Source organism: Vanessa atalanta, chromosome 14, assembly GCF_905147765.1.
Source record: "Vanessa atalanta chromosome 14, ilVanAtal1.2, whole genome shotgun sequence".
Lineage (NCBI taxonomy): Eukaryota > Metazoa > Arthropoda > Insecta > Lepidoptera > Nymphalidae > Vanessa > Vanessa atalanta.
The window spans coordinates 4,567,185-4,594,050 of record NC_061884.1 but is presented as its reverse complement, the minus strand read 5'-3'; the positions used below and the strand labels follow the sequence as shown (position 1 = coordinate 4,594,050).

General features: G+C 31.4%; 1 protein-coding gene across 6 annotated transcripts in view; it reads left to right on the top strand.

The window, feature by feature from the left end:
• Positions 1 to 26,866, top strand: part of LOC125068774 (protein sprint) — a 210,668-nt gene that overhangs the window by 88,618 nt on the left and 95,184 nt on the right. Inside the window, exons 1-2 of one of the 6 annotated variants that reach the window (XM_047678079.1) lie at positions 10,838 to 10,973; positions 19,452 to 19,918. The exons of 3 other annotated variants lie outside the window; for them this stretch is intronic. In XM_047678079.1, the coding sequence (XP_047534035.1) occupies positions 19,506 to 19,918 (413 nt within the window). In that variant the 5' untranslated portion in view covers positions 10,838 to 10,973; positions 19,452 to 19,505. Of the gene's footprint in view, positions 1 to 10,837; positions 11,089 to 19,451; positions 19,919 to 26,866 lie in introns of those variants that run through there. 2 more of the 6 variants (XM_047678077.1, XM_047678083.1) reach the window with 2 other exon arrangements.

The following is a 26,866-nucleotide window of genomic DNA, read 5'->3' as shown; positions in this document are numbered from 1 at the left end:
ATACAGTTGTGTTATTCCGGTTTAAATCCCTATCCAACATAGGGATGTTGCATAGTATTCTTCCTCTTATTTACGATTTGCGCAGAGTATAAACTACATGAATAAAGGATTCGGTAGACTTACTGTCAACTACGGGCTGTATCTAACCGTGCCTTCCTTGGGAATACTACCATACATGCTGCTATTACGAGATCCACGTGTTGTGACCACACACATTTAAAAGTAAACGTAAGAGCTCTGCGAAGCCACGCACGCAACATGGCATAGGAGGGATTATCTCATGTATATCTAAAAACGTTACTGCGGCTTCTATGTTCCGCGTCGATGACGGCCATCGCATGAGTTTTAGGTGATATCCTTACGTGAAAAAATTAAAAGATCTTTATATAATTTTCGTCCAGAATCATACGGCACACGGTACGGCTTATATATCTATAACTTTCAGAGTATTTTATTTATTTCTACAAATGATCAAGAAATATCCCTTTAACTAACTAACGAGATTTTTGGAACTGAACCTCTGGATACACTAGTATGTATACTTCCAAAAAGGCAATATGGAGATCAAAAATGTATAAGTTTTACAAGATACCATGTAGTCGGCAAATATATGTATTATCAAAAGTAGTAATGAATTTCGTTAAACACACCAGTTTCAATGCAAAGCAAATACAAAAGTGATCATTTTATTTCGCACTACAGATTTTGTGATTCTAAAGCGTTTTATTACATTTAGAAATGTTTTATCCCAATAGACGCCTAATACTTATTTTCTCATATATATGGTTTGCTACGGCTTGCTATGAACAATGACAAGGCGCTCGCTTGAATCTTAAAATTAAAATAGTTTGCACATAATATGTTTTGTTAGATATTTTGGTAAATAAAAGTAAATACATATAATAACAATACATTTATTTTTTTCAGGTAATACAAAAAAATATTTATCTACTTACAAGTAAGTATAAACTTGAGTAGTCATTTTATTTTTAGTCGTAACTTGTTAAATGATCATGTTTTATGTATAAGGTTTAAGTGTAATGCTTCTAAAGAACATTGATGTGATTTTGGTCACTTGTATGTATTGAATTGTTTGGATCATATTTTTTTCTAAAAAGCAGTTTGTTTTTTACAATATTTAATTATTATGTAAACTTTCATTGGTATAAACATGGGTATCTCTGCCAATTGGATTTTAAAATAATAATAATTAATTAAGTTACTCTTACTGTCCTCTATTTTCAATGTTTCTCTAAATGTTGCTAATGACTATTAGAATTATAATCACTAAGCTCAAAGGCACACGAAAGCAAACGAGACTTCTATTGAAGATTGCACGTACGTATTTACAACTATAATATTATTATTCAACTTTAGTCCTTAATTAAGAAGACTTAAGAATATTATTGGAGTACGTTTACATATATAGTATACATTGTGTAAATATGCCTTAATAATGAATTCTCTTCTCTTAGGTAACAAAGGACCCGTTTCGAAGATTCCCTTACCTTTTTGAACATGCTAGTTGAATCATAGAAATTGTCTCTTATATATTAATTTAACGAATAACGATTATACTAGACGAAAGATAAAATATGTTTTTTTGTATTTTAAGTTTTTATGAATTTTGTTGGGATTACGTAATATCGATATTTTTAAAAGATTGTTCTAACATACCAAAAATATAACAAAACTGCCTCTAATTACACATACAATTACTGTGCGTTTTAATACACAGAAGCTGTCAATAGCTACTTGCTCAAGTTAGGTACGGTACTTATTCAATTTTAAAATACAACTATGATATTATTTGATTTTATTCTAAACTTATGATATCGATAGTGGTGGAAGAAATTTGTTCAAGGTTTTTTGAGATACTACCTCACTTATCAAATATTAACGGTAGCAAAAAGGATAATAAATAATTATTGCTATTTTATCTGTTACGGTTTCATTGAGATAAAAAATAGTCTAGCTACAGGCAAAAAGTACAGATTCGGACTTACGGTTTGTAGGACATAGGCGATTTAAGGAATTGTTTATATTTCTAGCTGTACAAATGTTTATTGGGCTGTGGTAACCACTTACAAACAAGCGGCGTATTTGCCAGTAGCTTACCGTATTCATAACAACAATAAAGGGTTCCATGTGTGTAGACAAAATATGACAAAATTAAATAAGAATTAAATTGTTTACAATTAACTACGATAAGCATGCGTATATCTATTGTTACATTTAAATACCTGTTTGCTTACAAAGAAACTTAATAGTGAGCCACGAACCATGTATCTATTAAAGGGAAAACTGTCTAGAGAAAAGACCGCAACACAATGTGGGAGCTTCCAGTCATTGTATTTTATTCTAACAATGACAGGGTATTTCAAGTTTCAACGGTCGCAGACTTTAGATGAGACAGCGTTGCACTTATGAGCTATATCGATATTAACACGTCTTAATAAATATATTATTGAAACCCTTTTTATGCGTTCGATTTTTAAAAGTTCAAATTTTGGCAAATGATTCTATGGTCTACAGATTTCGATTGTTTATTTTTTAAAATCGAACGAAAGACAAAAAAATTATAAAGTTTATATTTTTGTTTATGTATTTCGTGTTATGTTGGAATCATATTATTTTGATTCCAAATTTCAAACCAATGCACACGTGATAAGATTTAAAATTAATTAATTTATTGAGCATTTCAAATGCGCCAATTTTTTATTAAACGTTTCTACATGATTAACACACTTCATATTGCATGAAGTACCCTCTAAGAAAATTTTCACTACACAATTTGAACACAAAGAATGTTGATGTTCCATTGAGAACTTGATGGACGGCGTATCATCATTAAGCAATATTATTAGGTTTTCATCCTCAGTATAAAGGTTATAAAAAGCTGAGACCGTATTATGTCTGTGTCAGCCCTAACACAATTTATAGCGCGTACCGTTAGCACAATCAGGCTGTGGTGCATAGCTAATTGTCACTTTCTTTCGACTAGCTGCTTTATCTTGTTAGTGAAAATTAAACTTACTTCTAGAAACAGACTAAATGATGAGTTAAAGAATAAAAAGGAATTTCTCCTCGACTGTACTTTTTACATGATATAAACTTTCTCATTATTTAATTCACGCTGATTATATATTGTCTAGAGTCTAGACGAAAGTCGTCTCGTATAATTATACAAATAAACTATTATTTAAAAGTAAATTAAATGTTTTATTAGTCATTAGGGTTAAAGAATAGCTGAGAAGGACCAGTTATTAGAAACACGTGAATCTCAATCGTTGATTGTAGGTTTAAACCCGACTAAAAAGCACCATGTAGGTACTGCATAAAAATGTAACGCATGCCGCAAACTCGAATTGGAGAAGCGGGTTGAAATTCTCATCACAAGGAGCGTAGGCCTGAGCTCTGGACATTTATAGTATATGTATGCTACTTTACTCTTTTTTTTAATAAATAATTTAATTAATATATATATTTTAAATATTTTATTGTATCAACAGATCGATATTAGCGGAATTTTTACTTATTATTTTATTTGAACCACTAATATTTCAATAACACAATCAGTGCAGTCTTGAAAGCAGTGAAGACAAGGGCGAAAGACGTACTTAAGAGTAATTTCCTTTCACTTTGCTTAATTGTAAACGTTAATCAATAATGTAATTAAAATTTAATTGCTATGAATGTATTTTTAATACGATCCGGCAATTTTATATTCAAAAGTAGTCTATAGTTACTGAGTAGTACTTTGTAGGTAAGTCGTTTATTATGCAAGGACCTATATATATATTTTTTTTTTCTGTACGTACTTTTTACATTTTAAAATATATACAACAGAAATTACGACGAAAAGAAAGATTTATTATTATTATTTATTAAAAATCACTTATTATAAATCAAGACATAACAACAGATGATATTATTCAAATGTATTATATACACACAAACACACGCACGAATTCACTGACTCGTATTCATATCTAGATATAGAATTATTTAAATTAAGATATTTTAAGAATAATAAATTTTAAAAAGTATCCTTAAAATATCTATCCAAATTTATGCAGGTCTACAGGAGCCTCTACATATTTCCAATTTTAGTTATTACGTAAGAATCTAAAGGAAAAAATGAATACAGTTTTTTGAAATATTTATTTGTAATTTCAAATGTACAAATAAACTTCTTTTGGCTCGCCCGTTGCCATGGAAATGGAAATATTGTTTTATACGCATCCGAGCAAACTTCGACAGTCGAACCTTTTTCAAAAAAGTTTAACTTTGCGCATTTAGTTAATCCCCTTATATAATTTTTATCAATGTAACATATTTCATATTAACATTTGATGAAACAACAATACATATATTAATCTTACATATCAACGTTTAGTCGCTACTTGCTTATTCACATGCAAACAAAACCTTTGACCGGAACAAATTCTTGACCGTACGGCCTGAATGAACTGGACCCTTACGTTTACAGAATCAAATAAACACCCGACTCAGTCAAATATTAGTAGGCGAATACCAAAAAAACTTCTTTCACAGTACACCCGCTAAAATAAATATAGGCTGAGTTCACATTTACCAACCTCACTCCTATAAATATGCAACCCTTAAATAATAACGTTAAATAACTAACTTAGTGTAACGTTAAATAATAATTGTTGTTTTTAGATATTGAAACATTGAATTACAATCATTTATTTATTCTTTTACCTCAAAATAAGTATAAAAACATTAGCGGATGTTGTCAATGCACAGGAATTATACCGGTGTGCGCAAATACGTTTTAATATTTCTAATAATGAGTTGGTCTGGCAATCAGACATGACCATAAATGAGTTCAGGTTCAGGATAACCTGACATGCGTTCTAAGGGCAAAGACATGTACACACTGCGAACATCTGAACTACTTGCCATTCAAAATTTTAACCCTTTTACTGTTCCGACTCGGAATCTGGCCCTATGAACTCAGGATTGGCAGCATATAATTATCCACTACACCAAAAAGTGAGTAACAATTATAATTTATATATAAATAACCATACATTTTTATTTAAATTCGTATTTTAATACAATCATAATTAAAGCTCTACATTGTCTTTATTTTTTTTGCACCCCAGAATGTAAAAAATCAAGTGTAGCTATTTGCACTTAGTTACACAACAGTTTGTGTGTTGTTGCGCCATGTTGCGTCGTTCAATGGGAAAAAGTCAGCCTAAGACATTTATGACCATGAAATTGCGAAGAGCATTTTTTTTTCGTTAAATAAAATGAACTGCTCTTTTTATAACAGCGGAATGATAGTTGTTGCAAAGTGGGCCAATTCTGTGCAATTTATGACGTGGTTCCCGGCCCCCGTTTATGATTTTACAACATATTTATCGCTTTATGGCATAATGGGGGCAGTTTATGATAATTTTCTAGCGACATATATCTGGGGGAATTGCCGTAGTAATTCAGACATAAAAATACAGTGCTCGTAAAAAGAATGAGCATTAATGAGTCGACGAACATCAAATTTGGACGTTGAAATAGTATTAAAAACAAAATACTGTTACGAGTAGACATTTTTGGTAAACAATTAAAAATTTTAATAAGATTTTTTTTTTCAAAATTAATTTCCAAACGTACGTTTCCTCATCTTCTCCAATTATTGTTGTTTCTATTGTGAAGTCAAAATAATTATGGTTACAGTCGACTTAAACCGAAGCACCTATTTAGCTACCACCTTTTTCGAAAAAAATACTACGATAGATAATTTATTAAGTTTAAAGTCTATTGCTTCTTTATTGTGTGGTAAATTCTTGTGATCGTCTAAAAATGAGCATTGTACTGCAAATAATTGCTCAATGTGGTTTTTTGGTAGGGAGGTTCGAGTTGTAATAACGTTTCCGCTCTTTACCCCGCTGTTTATCGAGCCAATGCAAACACGAGTGATTTTACTATGCGGGAGACCGTTACGACTATATATTTCGATACTAAAATATTATTACAATTTTTACTTTATGTATCTTTTTGTGATTCGAAAGGGAATCGTGATGGGGATACATTTTTTTAAGTAAATCTTCTAATATTTTCCTTGTATTCATTTTGAATTTATATTCCTTATAAATTTCATTATAATATTTAAAATAATATTATGTTAAGTAAAACACACGAATTTTGACTTTATACTGTGCTATAAATTATAAATAAATATGTGCATATAGAAGTTGAATAAAGTTAAATACATATTGTGTATGTATTTATTAACCTAACATATAAACTGTCTAGCTCCGTCGCGCTAAAACGCCCAAGCCAGTGTATACCATTATATGTTAACAAACTATTAATTTACTATGTAAAAATCTTAATTCCTTGTCATATTGAAAAAAGTGAACTTCATAAGAACATATGGATTCTTTATGGATGGATGGTGGTACGGCTTTGTGCAAGCCCGTCACTCATCAGATATTCTACCGCCAAACAGCAGAACTTAGTATTGTTGTGTTCCGGTTTGAAGGGTGAGTGAGCCAGTGTAACTACAGACACAATTTACATAACATCTTAGTTCCCGAGGTCAGTGGCACATTGGTAATGTAAGGAATGGTTAATATTTCTTACAGCGCCATTGTCTATGGGCGGTAGTGACCACTTACCATCAGGTGACCTATTTGATCGTCCCCCAAGCGATATCATTAAAAATAAAAAACTTAATTGTTTTATATTTTAAATTCGTTTGGTGGTAGGGTAGGGAAAAGTAATATTTCTGTTTCGTTTCATCCGTCTCATCATATTTTATTTACATGCTATTTTTATATTTTTTTGTCTAAAACAATTCTTAACAAAAAAAATTAACAATGCGAATGGTATATTTAGATAATGCCTACACTCAATGTCAGCTTAATCGTGATCAAACTTCAAAAGATATATATTCCTTTGTTTAAAATCTATGCCGTGGAGTGATGTGTTGGTATTTTAATTAAAAATCTTGGAACACATTGTTAATACAATAAGAATGACAAATTATAACCACAGAAGGGAACTTTTAAATAAACTTGTGAATGACAGGACATGGTTATACTTTAAATAAAACGAAATCGATTAAGATAAATCATATAATATATTACAGACAGAAATGATTAAAATATATTACTTTATTTAATTTTATAGAAAGTTATCTAGTTATTGTGATTTATTAAAAAAAATGCTCAAATTAAGAAAAAGAAAGGTTTAAGTAGTGACTTCACGCTGCCACCACGAGGCATGAAGCTGTGACCATAAAATTCAACCACCATATATGCAACAGCCATAAATAGTCCTTTTTTTCTTACCGGGTGATCTCACCAAGACAAAAGGGGGGACATGTGAGACTTATGGCTGATACCCACTCAAAACCAATGGTCGTAGTGGGACTCCGCGGGATCGCTTACGTATGCTATTATGTCGTCCGAAGACTTGCCTTGTCATGCAGTCCTCTACTGCCTTGATGCATGTTGCACTCGGGTATCAAGAACTCTCTCGACCCCAACTTTGCATGTATAGTCCTAATTAAGTGGAAGACACTACTATAGCTATAAAAGGACATTTATTCATATATTTAAATGCACTAAAAATTCAATTTAATAACACAATAAAGTTATATACATTCAATGACTGTCTGTGTTGGCGCTAGACGCAATCTTTTTAATTATGAACTCGCTATACGCTTTGTTCGCGTGGACATTTTATTTATCCCCAGGGCTCTATATTCCGTGGTCATGAAATATTCTATGATTTTATAGTTTCAAAAGAGCAGCTTTAATTGAAAACCAAACGAACATAATCAACTATCATTATCCGTGGTTTGTGTTTTTGTAATTGTTTAATATGTTTTAAAAAAAAAACATCGTAAACAAAAACATTACCAATTCAACTGTTTGTTCATATTAACATAGATCTTAATTTATTTTATGAGTGATATCATAATGTATATTTATATTACCACCCCACTCATTATATATTTCATCGTTAAGCAGTAATTATTAGTATTATTGTGTGTCCGGGTACACGCGACTTAATTTCTTAGTTACCATGGCTTGTGGCGCATTGGTGAAGTAAGGAATGGTTAAAATTTCTCATCCCGCCAAAATGTGTGGGTAGTGGTGACCTTTTACCAAGCAATGATGTAAAACAGAGAACTATCTCTACGCATCCCATTCGCGGTGTGAAATAATAGTAAAAATCTAAATGGTAGTTTTAAAGAAAGTCAGAAATGTACACACATTATATGTGTGTGTATACAGATTTAGACCTAAGTATGCACTTACGGCTTCACATTACTTGTTCGATCGATACTTACGAGTATAAGATAAGTTTTGCATAGCTGATAGTCAGACGAAGGATCACGTCTGACTATCAGAGTGCAAAACACAACGATCACCTAATATTCAAGATTATTATAAAATATCTAATTAAATCTATTTTCTATTATCACTGTTTGTATACGTCGCCTTCAAAAATCTTGGACACTTTTAGACAATGAATGATTCCACACATCAATAGGTGACCTACTGGGAATACCGCTGTGCTTTGAGCACATATTTGAGTTCATGAAGAAAGGAGCCACCTCCTTCATCGTACATGGTCTTTTTTGACCAAGCCTAACCGAACTGCTTGCAGTTCGGTTAGGCTTTTTCGCCACGGTTCCTTCAGTGATAAAAAAGGGTTGCCACCATCGGTGTTCCTGCTCTTATTGAGGCCCGTGGAATTAGTTATGATGATGTCAAGGCACCTGATGGACCAACAAACTAGAAATGCGATCAATCAGGTAAATGCTTTCTCCTGAACGCTTGCGACCATATATAATATATAATTAAATTCTTTATGTAGATAATTTTAATGTAAATTAATAAAAATATTTATATAATAATTATAAAAACATTTTCTATTTTTTTCCACGTAATAATGTTCAAATTGTTCCCTTTCAACGAGTTTTGACATATTATCACAGAAAAAAATCTTTTAACCGGTGAGTAAGTCACCACAATGAGGAAATTAAAATTTCCTGGAAGATACAATCAAGTTTCTGTGATAATTTCAAAAATTATGTTTGATGTTTTCTGGAAACCTGTTATACTCAGTTCATTTGCTTTACAAGAAATTACCATTTTAAATTAACAATGTTATAGTTTTCTTGAAAGCTTAGTGTTGTTCAATTGTTTAATTTAGAAGTTCTTTTTTACACTATGTAGTGTTCACTAAGAACAGTTAATTCGTCTAAATAATAATTTAGTTTAATGATATAGACGGAGCAAACTATTCTATTATTTAAAAAATACGTTAAATAATTTCCTATGACCACCAAGGTAAGATATAAGAATATATGTATGTTGCAAAATATTGTAAATTAATTAATAATATACGACGATAAAGTCAATAAAGGAACAAGAGAATTAAATTATTTGTAACATTTTGACTTGGACTTAAAATGTGTTGTTTCTGTGTAGAAATAATATTTGTTTGAGTAAGTTAAAGTGAGGTAAGTGATCACAGCCGCCTATATCCATTAACACTGAGGATTATTGAACATCTCTTACATTGCATATACTGGTGTATTAATTACCACGATAAGTATTTATAAAAATGATACGAGCAGACAAGGCGTTTTACAGTCTCGTAAACTGCGAGTTTTATTTAGACAAGTGCATTCAATTCGAGTCGAAGCAATTTCTACCGTCAATCTTTTATCACGTGATATGTCAAATAAATGTGTCATATTTTCTAAGCGAGTGTTAGTGATGCTTTCTCGATGAAATCGATGTACCTTCACAAGTATCGTTAGGACAAGCATCGTGATTGATCGAAATATTAAATTTATGTACGTTTTTTTTGTTTTGATATACAATCTACGATACAGTATACTTATATGAGTGAAATGTCTTCGGAGTTCTATTGTGTATTGTGTGTCGTTGACAATACTTTCGTGAGTCACATATACGCCAATGAAAGTGTCGATGTGATGTTAGAGTGAAACGCGAAGACATTATTAAAACATGTCTAAATGTACACGATACAAAATATTATTTAAAATAACAAGTACGGTAAAAAGCTATTATATGTAGGTAACTGCTAAAATTACTTTGGCAAATGGGCAGACACAATTTGTTTTGTTTTTTATCGATATATACGAAACCCAATTTTTTTATTGTGTGCGTTATATAATAAAATGTATTAGATTAACATATGATGATACAATTCTTAGGGTAATGATAAAAAATGTCAATATGTATATTATTGTGTATATTATTACATGAAATAACAATACTATTATAAATAAAAAATTTATTTAAGTGACTAAGGAAGCGCTTTTAAAAATGTAATTTCCTTAATCTCCAAGGATCCAAAGTTTGTACGAAGAAACTATTAATTTGTCTCATTATATCGAAACTTCATAGTTTAAAAATGCAGGCTTATTATGTATGAATATTCTGCGAGTATGTAATAAGATTTCCAAGTATTGGTAAAAAAACAAGTATAATAAAAATTAAAACCGACTCATACAACAATGAGAAATCTGATTATAGTGCAAGATTTTTTTTGTGATCGTATCTCGAACAGGTGCAAAACCAGAATGGCCGTTAGGGGTACGCTAATAGCGCAATCACGCTCGACCTTGCGGGGTTGCCTGCTTCTCACGTGTTCTGTTTTACAAGCTTGTGTAATTCACCTTGTTATTAACAGTGATTGAAAAGCATTATAAAAAAAGAAATGAATATGGATACGATGAAGGGATCTAGTTCCGGACATGCGTATTCGAGTGGGATGGAGATAGCAGACCAGTGGTGGGTGAACGTCAGTTGTTGCCCGGTCGTCGCGCCGCGCGTCGCGTTCGTGAACCGCACCGTAGACACGAAACCGTACACATATCAAATTTCAAAACGAAAATTTGATATAGTCGTCGATTTGTGGAAGTGATTAAAAGTTTTGCGGGTTTACCGGTAATTTTAGAAGTTTTAACGTATAGTTTCATTTTGGTTTTGTGCTTTACGTTTGTTATTTACGTATGTGTTTTTGTTTTTTACAAGTGATTCTTTAACGGCCTCTGTTTTAGTAGTGGGTATCATTTTTATTTATTATTTTATATTATTGTTTGCAATTTATACTTGTATAATAGTATTATTTTTAAAAATAGTTTTGTTATGTTACATTTTTGAATGTTTCTTTATGATATCATCAATACAGCTGCTTTATCGGTCTAGATAAGCCTTATCAGGTATTAAAAAGTTGGCCATGCGTTTGCAATAATGCACATAAAACACCTATCATATTAAGAAATTTATTATACTGTAAATAACCCGATGTCGCTTATGTTTTATCGTAATATTGTAGTATTTATATAGAATTTACAAATTTCGTGTTATATTACATGAATAAATACGACATACTTTGATTTAATCTTATTAGAAGTAGGATGAAGTTGTTCGTAATCAAAGAAAATCCCAATTTACGGATGAAATAGAAATAAAGAGAATATAAACAATTCATTCCAATTAGCGTTCCACACTGCCAATACAACTTCAAATCGAACAAGTGACGGGGGTAGGACTACTTTATTTTTAAACTATTCACATGAAATTCGAAAGACAAAGAAGGGATTTGAATATGAGGCGAAGGGGCTTTGAAATTGATCGCCTAGTCCCCAACCTCCGGTTTACCGACCCTTAGAATATCGAGGTAGGCTTAATTGGTAACAAATTTGATTTTGAGGCTAAAGATCTATATTTTGGTCCCTTTTCTCCAGTCTATAACTTTGTCTACATATCATTTTTTGGTAATGATAATATCCCAATTTCGTGGATGAATAATAATTAGTTTTAATTGATTAGAAAAAATAACATTACTTCTATTCAAAATGAATATTCCCATTAAAATATAAATTGGAAAAATCGTTTTAGTCAACGATGTCGAGTTGAAGTTCTCTTTGCTGCACTAGGTTATAATGATGTATTATTGTTTTTAAACTAACGACACGAAATAAACGAAATACCGATGGTATGAAAAAAAATATCAAAAGCATTTTCAATACTTTTCTCTTAACAAATAAAAAATATTTAAAAGTCGGTTGAATACTTTTCTTCTTCTTGATCATCTTAGATTTTGTAGCTGATAATCACGGCTTGCTGTTTTTTTTTATCCAAACTTTTGGTGTTATCGATCAAACTAGTTTAGCTAGGACATTATGAGCGGGGCACGCGCCACGTTGCTTAATACGATATCGAAGAGAATTATAGTTGACCATTGAAGCGATAATTCGGTACCATAATGGCACTAAGACCCCTTTTTTGAACTATTGTTGCACCCACGGGTTTTGGGTCGTTGACATTGGCCTTCCCCTATCATGTTTTCGTTTTGCACGATACTTTTTCATCTCACATTGTATTGCAACGTATAAGTCATTTATAATCTAAGTCATTTGCACGAATATATGAATGACTTTAATCCAAAACACAGACGATTATCAACGTTTTCGTTGACCGTTATACTTATTTGAATTTTTATTGCAATTTTGACACGAGGCTATTTTAAATTTTCTCCATTCAATGAAATCACCTACTCATATATAGTCCACTCATAATACTTTGTATAGCCCTTCAAATTATGTTTTTTTTTTTTTCTGTAACATAAATTACCATTAACTATTTTATGTTACTGAATGTTAGATGATGTGTTTCGTCGCAGAATAAAGAAGGGGACTTCAATAAATATCAAGTCTAAGGAAATAAAGTCCATTGTTATTCTTCCTAATAGATATTGGCAAAAACAATGCGGGCTGAGAATGCTTATACCGTTATAGAGAGGCGCTCAAGATAGTTATTTGAGTTGCATTAACTAGTGAGGGCAACAATCTTCGATACCTTGTTAGTTACTAGTATTGCGCAAGCGTTCTACTTTTTGCACGTGTTAATAGTTTTGCAACAGGTTCCGGCGATATTATTGCTTTAGTTTTTATATACTCATTCATCGCACAACAAATTCAGTCTTTAAATCTTTTAAGTTTTTGTTCAATAATAGACATAATTATATCTGGTTTAAAATTTAAAACTTTAATCTTTGATCATTGAACACGAGTTACAAAATAACCTTCAACATCGTTTTGATACGAATGAATACCCACCCACTTTTTGCGGCATCTTTGTATGCCCATTTTTGAACATACAGGTTTTTTATAAAGTAACCATTTACACCTACTTATTTATACTTCGATCTTTACTATAATCGGTAAACAGCACAGGTCTATCCCGAAGGGCGTTGCACTGTGCCGCGATGGAATGTGTCTGATTGTGGTTACGAAATACCATGACTCTGTAATCGACAGTCGTGCCTTCCACTCGCATACCAATTATATTGTTTGCCCAAACAATTATTCGTTTTTGAATCTCCAGTAAGTATTTTGTAATGAAAATATTAACCAATTAGCAACAGGGATCGTTGTCTCAGCCTAATTGCTACTTTTGCTTGCCTTGGCGTTGTGTTCATGGCTTTTTAATTGCTTTTACGTATCTGGCGGAACATTCGCTAATGTGCACTGTTACGGCCGGCCCGGAAAATACAACGGAGCCCATTGTTCCGACCAGCTCCTTATATTGCGTACAGCGGTTGACTTCACTAACACGCGAGAGTCGATGTGTCCAAATTCTGAGAACGGCTGTTGCATTTAATTATCCATCTTTGGTTTTCTGGTATATTAATGAATCGTGACAGCGCCTGTTCTTCTTTTTACTTCCGACTATTTTATAAAGTGTACTTTATCAAATAATAATTTAAAGCAACTGTAGTTGCAAACAAAAATCATAAGTACGTTGTTGTGCGATACCTTCATGCTTTGCATTTTGACTATGGGACGAGTTTGATTATAATTATTTTATTAAAGTATAATATGATTATTATCAAACTATATTATTGCTTTGAGAGCGATCTTTAAATTTGAAAGAAAAAATATTCTTTCAAGTTCTGGAGAATATCTCGCATAGAATGGAATCATACAAAATGAATTTACTAGTAAAATTATCGTTAACATCATTTGTAATACACAGGGTATGATCAGCAAAAAGCACTTCTGTGTATATCAGAGATTTTCCTTGCACTTAGTCTTAAATCGCTGATCTTGCCGTTAACTAGGTTAAGTTTAAGCTCATGAATCACCACTCAATTCAAGTATTCAGAAGTGCTTAACGTGCCTGTTCCACAAAGTTTCATAAAATTTTGGTAATAACTAGATTTTAAAGCCTCGTCCATTATAACAATGTAAATAAGATAGTTATGATCTTTATTGACGGTCACTTTAAAGTCAAATAAGGTTACTTTAATTTTTTATAACAATATCAAATTTATGATAGTTTTATTTTACTGCTTGATAAAGCTTTGTTTTGGCAGTTTGTCTGGATGGTTATCAGTCCTTTATCAATGATTACAGCCAAACAGTATTCTTTTTTAATGCTGGGATCCACTTCAATCTAACTCTAAGAGATACAATTTTAACATCTTCGTTCTCATGGTCGCTGTTGCATAGTCAGGTAAGAACTGGTTTTTGCTTCTAGATCTTCCAGTGTCTATAGGTGAAGGTGACCACTTAACACAAGGTGACTTTTTGCTTGTCAAAGTAGAAACAAAGTCTAATTTTGGTATCGTATCCCATAAATATATCGTATCCTCCAAATCTATTTGTTTTTATCTTATATTATAAAACAAAACTATTATTTTTTCTCATGTATATGTTATTATTATATAATTATAAATTACTGTCTCGTTGGTCTAGTGGCTAGTTTGCTTAGCAACAGATATTAACGTTGGACTAATAACATGTTATCGAGTTTTTGTTTCAATAATTTCTCATCATCAGCACGCCCATTGGTTCTGCGTCTAAGCGATCTTTGGTCGTCTTGAATCGCCATACTATCTGATTATTCTTCTCGTTTGTATCAGAGTAAGGAAATAGAGAGAACTCCTGTGTTTGCGCACACATTTGAGCACAATAAAATCAGAGGTTTAGGTTATTAATCCATTGATCATCATTTGCGAACAACGAGAGTTGTTTAGATAACATTGTTTATGTAAAAGATTGATAAAGATCCCAAAATTCATTATTTTAGTAGTAGTAACTCCTTCGGCGATCTTTTTGCAACAGTTAAACGTAAAAAGTGCATTTTTTGTTTGTTACTTTAATAGCTTTATGTCAATATCCTTTAAGCAATATTGATTATAACCATCAGTCATCTACCGATCTATTTGCAACATCATCAATCTCAGCCATCATTCATGTCGCCCGCATCCCGCTGCCAATTACGTAACTTACGAGTACAGAACTCGAAGAGTTAAATTGATTAAATTCCGTTACTCGACTATGAATATCTGCGATATTCTCATGAACCCACATTAATTACCGCCTCATGTCTACCGTTACCGCGTATTTATCACTGATCTTAGCTTTTAGACCTGTCAGACAACGGAGCCGAGATGACTCTGTCGCACACGTGTTTCTCAACCGAAGGTTGCGGGTTCAAATCGGAGGAAAATATTTTATTTAAGCCAGCATTTGTCTGGTGAAATTCTACTAAATTCTCTTGAAGAGGTCTCTCCTCCAGGTCCTTGGTAAAGTAAAAAAGTAAAGTAGCGATTGGATCTTTACTTTACCAAATACTTAACGTGACTATAAATTTTATAAATGTCAATTTCTTTAAATTAAAATATTATTTAAAAATAGCAATGGGATCCGTTCCTAATTGATTTTCTTTTTTTTATTGATGATTTTCAAGTTCCATAACATTATTAGTATCCATTAAATGAATTGTATGAGTTTTTATATTTTAAATTATGTATTTTATTATGTCATGGATGTTATAGAGCAAGCAGCGATGTTATATACATTTTGTAATCAAGTCCGTGACAAGTAATTCAAGATTCCTCTATCGGATATATTTTTCTTGTAATGGCCCAATAAAGCAAGTTTACGATGTAACCGGTATCAATAATAGAAATATTGGACAAGAGTCGGATGTTCCGAGACACATTGTGGCTTTTGCCTTCCTGCGTGCGCCGCGTCTTGAATACATATCGGATCTTCAACTGCCTTATTTGATATTCCACACTTAGGTAAAGTGGTTTCTTCTAGTTCCATATAGTTGTCAGAAACGTGCAGTTTTTCAACTTGATTGTTTGTGTTGAATATTGAATTAGTCGGGCGATTAATTTGACGTGTCGATTTTATTTTTTATTTAAAACAAATTGATAGGCGTATTTGATTATACTTTCTATGGTTCAATCGATCGCAATTTTATTCAATCGATGCTATTTTATTATATTGTATCGTGTTTAAGTCAAATATAGTTTGCATATTTCTTTGTAACATGTAAACGATTCGCATGTTCCTATTTATTATCGTTACATATTATTAAAATATTGGAACTATTTTTTCGACTTTCGGATGTTTTATTTCCAAAAAATCTACATTTATTATAATAAATAAATGTAACGCTACTACATTTATTAAAGACTTGATTTAAATGAAACAATTATTCATATAATAATAATATTTAAGAGAATGTAAAATAATATCCATTACTAGCCGAGTCACTACGAACATCTTTCTTATGTCACTTTGCATTCCTTTGTGTTAATCATTGTCAATTGACAATAGCGCTAGGAACATTACTGTTAACATTGAAATCATTATTTAATAAACGTAAATTAATAAAATATTTATAAAAAATATATGGAATATAAAAATAAATTAAGTAGCTATATATTTGTTGATTTTCATTAAGGATGATCACAATAATTTAGCATAAATAAATAATTAATTTATTTATAATCCGTAAAGGAGGTGCTGAGTTTATTGCTTGATTTTGTTAGTAGCATCGCGTTTAATTTATCTTTAAATAAAATAATTTAAATATACTTTAAAAATTCATACTTCAATACAACATGCATGTTTTGATTTGATGTGTTTAATTGTACGTTTTTTTTTGTTGTTATGCAATATAACGTCATGTATTATTCTACATACGCTAAACTTTTATTTTCGGCTGTCAAAACAAGAATTAGTATTCTGTAGACGCCGAGAACGATTCATTCTTCAAATGATTTGTTACATCATAAAAAAAAGTTAGTATATTTTTAATTTTAACAATAAATATTCTAATTGATACCTGCCGGTTTTTTTGTATTGAGATGGTAAAAAAAAATATGACTGAGGCACCTGCTTGCATAAATCGATCGGCAGATGGTTACGAGAGCATTTTTTGCATTCGACTTAATACACCTTTGAATTTAAAAAATTAAGGCTGTTATATCTTTAAAGGGTTATAAAATGTTTGTTTTGTAAGTTACCTTATGTTTATATTATAATTTTGCATTAATATAATTTAAACATCTGCAGCTAACATTTTATATAAAAAGTTTTCTAAAGGAGTGTAGTTTATTTAATTATAAATCAAATCTGATATTTTATTTCGTAGTGTTTTTTAATCTTAAAAATCTCATTAATATTTGCAGTCTAAGACTACGGTTAAAACTCTTCACCCTTCCATCTATAGAATATTCAAGCCTGCTTAAAAAATGCAACTTAGAGAAAATTTACATTCCCATGAGGAAGTCTACAGGCCTCCAACATTTTAAAACATAGATGGGATAAATTATGTCACTTAACAGAATACTTAAAAATATTGATTAAAATTCTAGACACTTATTAAGGACATTTTATAAGTATGATGTATTTGTAAAAAAGTAACTACTGAGTTTCTTATAATTTTAATTTATAATTAACATTAAATGTATTCTCGTTAAATTACAGTTCAAAAGTACTTGTAGGAGTTTACTGTAATTAAGTATATTTTGATATTTTAATTAAGGTTAAAAGAAAAACTAAACCTTTCTTTTTTTATAGGACAACTGTAAAAAAAATAGTTATTTTACTGATATCGAAATTTGATTTTAAAACAGGTAATCATATAAACTTAATGGACGCCAGATTAAATGAGATATTATGCAACTAGAAACATTATACAACACTTACATAATGCTAAAGATGGTTACGAGTGAGTGGTCACTGGTACACAAATCGTTCATGTCCGGACAGCACTAGGTCAGGTAGATCTTGTTGATATTTCGTTACCATATAAGAATACTACAAATAAAACGTAAAAGAAAACACATTGGATGTGAAAGTCATAGCATGATGTAGGCCAACTGACCAGCCGGCGCAAATGAGCTGTAATGATGACTGTGTAATAATAACAGACATTTTGTAAACCACTGTTTACTATTGACTCATGCTATAATACTCCAAAAATAAACTTACGTTTACATCTATGGGTTTTCTAGTACCAATCTACCTATTAATTTGTTTAGAAATACATTAGTAAACACACATTAATTATTACGTCGATTTTTAAAAGCTCTTCTATTTTGCCTGTATTAGTATTTTCGTGAATTGCGAAAACCCTTACATTTGTTTCTTTTTAATAATTGTCCAAATATCTGAAATAATTTTAAACTTTCAAAAACAGGTAAGCTGACTCTACCCTTACAAATTAACTAGGCTGATTTACTTCAGACTTTAGCATTAATAAGTCAAAGAATTTTAGTATTCCATGATGAAGGATAAAATATCAAATAGTACCTAATGTGTGATTAGGTACTATTATATAATTACAATTTATCTAGGCTACTTTGTTTACCTAAACAGGGTTTAACGTAAACACCTATTGGACCTTCGAAGATGTCTTAGTCACAAATATATTAAACCTTGTAGCTATGTATGTTGAATAATATAAACGCACATCAACAATCACAACCAAGGTCAAATACTTGATGCACTTAATGGCCATTCAACTGTGAGACCATTTTACACTGTAGTTTATTATGTGGTATCCGTTATTTATATTTTGAATAGTAGTTTCTTAAGACAAGCGGAAGTTAAAACGTATGTTTAACAGTAAGTGATGCTGCTCGTTGACGATTTGCAAGAACCCGATGCAATAACTACGTCCGGTTATTATAAAACATCCTACAAGTTATATCAAATGTAAGGAGTTTGCGCTTCGTGTAATATATTGAAAGCGTAAATTAATGAGTGGTAAAGACTACTCAGGTACGAATTGTTTTCCTTAATAAATAATTTACATGAGTTTTTATTTCATTAACCTACATTAAGAGTTCAATTGTTACTCAACGTTATATTTGTAAAACTTTACCTATTGTTGCCAGCCAATCAGAAACAGGTTGTTGAGTGAACATTGCGATGTTTAAATGTAATCGGTGTTTTATGTTCATCGCGAACAGATTTTTGCTATCAATCAGTTTTGGTCACTTTTTATGCTCAATGTTTTTGTAAAAGTCGCAACTTTGTTGGTGATTTCATTGAATCAAGGTCACCAATACGTCGGTTTTTTAATACAACCAATTTCCTTCCTTTACAGACGAAAATGTAGATTGATGAAAGTAGGTAACGTCTACTTTTATTAAAAAGTACGATGTCTATTGACCAGGCATCACCACTGGTGCCCATCAAGCCTCAGATCGCGTTGCAAAACAGTGCATTTATAAAGAACAGTCATAATAGGAGCAGTTTCTGCGGAGTGACTCCATCGCCAACGAATGGCAACAGAACGTTCAAAACTTTCTCTGTAAATCGCAAGAGTTGGAGTGGAAACGTAACTCTTCCGCTTCAACAGTATGCTCTAGATGAACCGGCGCCGAAGCTTGGGACATTTCGCTCCGGGACAGGAACTTTTCCCAGAAACCGGGAACGGAACAATAACAGTGCCTCCAACGGAATATTAACACCTAACGGGAACTCCGTGCAAACGCTCAAAGGAAATGAAGTGAGGAGGAGCGGATGCTCTAACGGCCGACGCTACGCTGAGATCGGAAACTGGAGCAAAAGGTACGTCAAGACGATTTAAAGTTATGAAAATATTACAATAAGGAGTAATGGATTACATTAATGTAACTTACTTATTTATTTTAATATGTTAGAGTAAAACATGAATATACAACATTTAGTATTTAATTCCTCAATTGATATTAGAATTAAATTAATTTATTTATGAATATTATTGTTTGAGGTTGGATGTATTTAAAGCTTCGTCTCATTTTAAAATAAAAATGCTTACAAAAATACGCTTAGTACAGCTCTGCCCCGCCGTATCCGTACCGAACCCGGCCTTATTTATTTTCTTTTTCATCTTAAGTAATTTTGTAACAAGTTTTCCAATTTCATTCTCTCGTCGCTTTCATTTCCTCCCGTTCGGTGAATCCCGCTCCCGTAATATTACTTTTATTAGCTCACAACGTTTAACAAACATTGGTTTGAGAATCTAATAAAGATTGAATTTTATTTCAATAGACGTATAATTCCGCCGATACAAAAGATTCACCTATTTCTGGAAAATAGTGTACTGAATGTTAGGAGTAATTGTTTTTGGAAGCAATTTGAAATGTATCATTTTCGATTATGGTTAGCAATCAATCTATATATATGATAAAGCGGTCAATTTCAAAGTAAACTAGTTTGCAGTGAATCATAATATTACGCAAGTTTACTATTAGTCAATAGTTCATTGGAGCACAGCCGAATGGCACCGTATTTATCTAATCAGAATCCTCATTATCTTTATTAGTGGCGAGTAGAAAGTTCGTCCATAACTCTCATCCACTTAATTTGGGGGAAGTTAGTAGCTCGATAAGACTATGCCCAATAATCTGATTCTTAAATACTTGGCCTTTTTATTGGGGGTTAACGTTATCGTGTCATGATTCGTCGTCACCAACACTGGCATTATCGCCCCTCTTTCGCGTCCACTTCTATCGTTTATGTTTATTTTAATCATAGCAATAAACACAACGATAGAGCTTACACTAACTGTTGTCGATACATTTTTTCTTCAACTTAGTATTATAGTATCACAAAATTAATTCAAAAACACAGATATCTCGTGAATTAGTTTTATATTTTGTGACTATTTTGTTTTGAACTTGGTATATTATATCAACGTTAAATTCATTTACATAAGTTTGGTGCTTATAACAATAGCTGTTCTCAGCAAATTATTATTCACCTAGCAATGAACGAGTCAAGGTTGATGTACGTAATTTCCACGCTGTGTTGAGCATGTACCTATTTAAAAGTTTTTATTCAGTTTACTTATGACTTCTAAAGAGATCAACGATTTTACTTGTATATTTACGAGGGAATAATTCTAACTCAGATCTTGAAACAAAAGGCGGATAGAGTCTGCGGAACATTATAATGAAACAATGAGAAAGCGAAAACAAAATCATAAGCGACAGATACAAATATAGGGTAGTGAGAACGAGAAGTCGTTTTCTTAGTACATCAATATAATGATTAAAATGACAGCATTTTTCAGCGAAACGGGAACGCTCTACCGAGATTTCCATTCGCTTTTGATGCTTCAATATAATATTTCTCTCGTTTCAAATACCTATTATTTTAGAATCTGTCAATATAAAGTAATCCTTAAGTAAATAATGGCATAAAAAATAGTTTAAAAACGTGAAGCATGAAGAACGTCGTAATATATTTGAAGTAAATAAGTTTCTACTCATTTGTACATATAACATTTAGTATGTTTGTTATTTGTTTCGATAACAATGAAGATTGTCTAATAGAGAATGTTTCCTTTAGAATATCATTGTATTATGTAATTTACTGTCTGAAACGTGAACTTGAAAATATAAATTAATCATGATCTTGAGCCTTTGTTTACATTTGAATATATCGAAATAAGTTTTTTGCTTCAATTCAGATAAATATCTAGTAGGTAAACTAGGTAAAAATACCTACCATTAACCATGATAATTACCCTAGGTAGACCAAATACATTACTCTGTTAGGTAATTGGTCTGAAAAAATGATGATAGTCACTAATGTGCCATTAGTGTTATACGTTAATGATGTATTATTATAGTCCTTAATACATAGGACGTAAGGACTGTATTAAAACAAATAAAATTGTAATGAATGGTTTACTGGTGGTATCTTAATAGCAAAACTATTTGCAAAGGCATAATCACGGCGCCGTAAAGTTATGTTCCAACTTTCGCTCATCGATTTATTTTCTTGCGTGTTATTTTCCATTTGCTTTTTTTTTTTGCAAAAAATATGTTCATCATTATGTGTAATTTATATATACACAAAGTCTTAATTGCTGGAATTATTTGGCTATCAATAACAATTTTTATTAATATTATAATTGTGAAAGTTTGGTTCGATGGATATATTAAGTTAGCACATAGATGCCCCTACTAGCCCTTATGATTTCTGTTATTGCACTATTATTATTAAATTAACTATTTTTATATTAGATATATGTTTTTACGATAGACAGTATATATCAATATTTATTTTGTAGATACTATATGGATATGTATGTATATGATTTTTTTTTATGTAGTTTTATATAAGTATGTGCATATATTGTTATATATTGTTAATTAATTTTTAATTACCGCCTTCGTGGTTTTTCTGTTTGACCTAAAATTTGACTGGCAGAGAATGCCTTCAGGTATTAAGTCCGCCTTTTGTCCCATTAAGTTTATGGTGGTCAATAAAGCATTTAAATAAATAAATAGATTATAGTCTGTAATATCATATAGGTCACTTATTAGTCAGAAAAAATGTCCCAAACACTTGAAAACACGCGGTTGTATCTGCGGAAAGTGTTATTTAAATCAGCAAAACAGCATTTTGATAAATAAATTGTTATGATATAGTTGTTTATATGTGTTTCGATTCAGCTTTGAATGCCTCTCCATCCTGGTTACTGTTTAAGCTAATCTCATTGCTTCGATCTGTGTTTGATAACGTAGGGATATATTTATATTCAAAGGTAAGTAAAACGTGAAACTATTTAAAGAACTTGTATCTGTGTGTATTTTTATCAATACTATAAAATCGTATTATTTACAAATCAAAATTCGTAAATTTAAACTTAAGTTTAAGCCATAAAAATGACGAAGAAATTTAAGAACTCGAATATTAAACTGGTAGAATTGTGATGTCATTCGTCGAGACGACTTTGTGCTCAATTTCATCTCAAGAGACTGATGCAAATTGCATTTCATAAGGCTTTATGTCAAATTACATTCAAATTTGACGATGGGTATTCACATATTTAGAATATTATGATGGACCTGGAATGATCTTCTCTTTATTATTTTATTATAAGAAGTGAATTTAAGTTTTTAGATATTTTTAATTTCCAAAAATTAAAAAGTAGGTATATACCAATCTATGGAACTGAATTTCCATCCTTCGAATTTTGGCTGTCTGTCTTTTAAGGTGCGAAAGGTATGCTAAAAATGCCTCATTCGATGTGTGTTTTTGTATTCATTTTTATACCTTCGGACAACAAGTTACATTAAACAAGTTTAAATAAATAGCTGCGAAATTTTACTTAACACGTGTAATGTTATTATCGCTCACAAATCAAATAACTACTGATTTTATGTTAAAATAGTATAAGGTACATTGCTAACAACTAACCACTAACCGTTTAGTAAATGTTAATTAGCACAGATAATTATCAGCTTGATAAAAATATGATTAGATAGTAAATATGGAGCAATATTTATGAGAAATGAGCAACGCTCTGTTTTGAAAAATTGCTGATAAAATGAATATAAATTTTAATATAATACCGTTTAGAATACTAATTGTCGCTCGCAGGTTATAGCTAAAAATGTATTCATATATATTATTAAAAAAAAACTTTATTTTGTGTATAATTAAATAATTTTAATCTTACTTATTTAATACTAGTTGTTGCCCGCGGCTTCACTTGCGTTTAAGGGGTTTGTCGTCGGTTGTAACATATAAAAATGTATGTATATCTATGTCTTTCCTTGGAGTTCAAGCTTGCTTCATACCAAATTGCAATAAATTCAGTTTAGTGGCTTGGCCATGAAAGAGAAACGTACAGGCAGACAGAGTTACTTTCGCATCTATAATATTAGTATAGCTAATTACCTGGAGAGTAAAACTGTTTACCTTAAATATTAAAAAAACCTCTATTGAAGCGAACCCGAATGAATTAAAGAATTAATTTATAGCCAGTGTCTCAGGGATTAATTAAAAAATTCTAACGATGAATCCAAATCCGTTTAAGTATTTAAAAGTTTTGGTAGAAAAAAGAACATTACACAAATATGTAGGTACATGATTTTTACACCCTGTCAACATTATACTCTGTTTTGGACAGCTTTTATTTGTATTATATAGATAGACGGACGGAGAAATGGTTCACCTGAGGCAGAGTGGTCAACCATAGATATTGGAACTGTTAAAAATACTAACCATTCCTTACACCACCAATGTGCTACTAACCTTGGGAACTTGTATTTATGTCCCTCATGTCTGTAGTTTCTCTGTCTCATTTACTCTTTAAACTGATAGTATTCCTGTATATCGGAAGAATACATACAATATAATACACATATAGTGTACTCGTGTTATAGTTAATGCTATTTGCAATGACAATGCAAATATACTAGCTCAATAGTTACCTTTAACGGTTGCATTTTAGAATATGAATAATTAATTGAACGGAATAATTATTCAAAGCTAAAATTGTCCCAACTTTACACAGTAGATGAAATCCAATGAAAAACGTTAATGATGTGACGTGGAATTAACATAACAAACAGTCAGACACGAACAGTTCCGCCCAGTCTGTTCCGTGCAGTCTCTTTAGTATCTGCCACACGTCTATACGTAACGTACTCGTTAGAGCATGCTCTTTTATTTATTGTCTATTCTCTTTAACTTGTCTTGAAAAATCTGTACTTTTTATTGGGTTTGTTAATGAAGTTTTATTTTAATTTTTACACATCATTGCGTTTTCTGTTGGTGTGATAAAACTCAAATAGAACGTATACTCATAGTTGAGTAAGTAAGTGTTTATAAAATAAATTTGGCTTCGATCAATGAATAAAGAATACATTTTTATATTTAATGATTATTTTGAAAGTTAATTACATTTTAGTACCTTTACATAGTATAAAACCACTTCGCGTCGTCTGTATTCTTAGATCTTTTAAACTACGCAATGGATTTTAATGCAGTTTCCATCAATAAACAGAGTGACTCAAAAGGATATTTATATAATACATGCATATTATACTAGAGAAAACCAGGAATTTCAAATGTCCTAGCTGAAATAAAACAAGATTTTTTTTTATATTTGTTCTTAAATCTAAAAGTTGTGTATTACTGTACTTATGTGAATCCGAGGTGGGTGGCTAGTAAGTTATAATTTTATTACACCTACAAACGTCCTTGTTATTCGCTGTTAGAGAATACTTTTAGCATTAAACCTACATTAGTTTCAATTTCATGTCCTGCAATTAATGAATTAACTTATATTTAAACATATACTTTGTTCATTTAAAATACAATCACAATAAACTAATAACTAGTAAATACCTTAATATCTTGTTTTTGAGACACTATATTAGAAATAAAACTTCTTAGCATGATGGCAGTGAAGTTCGGATTCGATGTGTCTCAATGTAACGATTCTAAAACAAAAAGATACAACGTCCATAACATTTAGTGTTTTTTTTAACTCTATCTTGTTTACTGTGCTCCCTTTTTTCGTCATTGAAAAAGTAACAGCGTGTACATCCAGTACCTATACATCACGTGCAATTAGCATAACAAACAGATATGCACGGGCAGTTTCGCCCGGTCTAGCTCAGCCGGGGTTGCTTGGTATCTGCCACACGTTCATACGCGTCGTGCTCGCCAGACCGTGGCCTTTCAGATCCACTCGACTTTCCAATGCGTTAGCCGATTTTGATTTGAGGCTTTTAAAGAAAATTTTATTCATTCTTTTATTAAAATCATAGATGTTACATTTATGTTCTTGTACCTTTGATTTGTTAACCGATTCCAAATAGGAAGGTTATTTGTTACCTTTATATAATTTCTATGTTTGCATGAGTACGATTTTGTGAGAAACGACTGAGCCTAATATTTCGATTTTTCACTATTCGTAATCACTACACATTATAATTATGAATGATAAGCTATATCCGATAATTTTTAAATACTAATATATAAAATGTATAAAAATATTAATTGAAAATAAAAGCGGCAGTCTGAAATCCATTACCCAAATAAGTAAATCCCACGGGATGAAACATTCGTCCCAGTTTCCCGGGACGTCCATTCTCGAGACCGAGTTATTGTAATGAGCACGACAGGGATATTTATGCTTCGCCATGCGTCTTGAATACGCAATAAATGGTTTCAGGCCCTTAAACAAGACGCGAACGAATTCAATTTTCATATCGACTATCATCGAACGCTTTATAAGAATATTGGTCGTAGCAAATCCTAACTGTATCGTCGATACTATTTTTTTTTACTTGTAAAAGCTTTTATAAAATTAATGTGTACGTCAACAAAATACATTATGTAAAGAACTAGTTTGCGTCCGCGGCTACGCTCACGTTTTTGGTTGGTCGTCAGGTGTTAGGTTTAAAAAGAAATAGGCCGTGTCCTTTTTTGGATTTCAAACTAACTTAGTGGTTTGGCTGTGTAAGAGCAACAGACAGACGGAATTTCGTACTTATAATATTAGTATAGATATATAGATGTTTAAAAAAATGTGTTAAAAATAAACTCACAAAAATGATTTAAATAAAGTTATAATAAAATATGCAGCTAAATTAATACAAAAACAATACTACCCCCTTAGTCTTATCGCTTTGCATCTGCCCGCCAGCAAACCCACAATATGATTGATAAGACCATTTTTCATAATAAGATAAAATCAAGAATAAGAATTTAAGCAATATGTAGTCA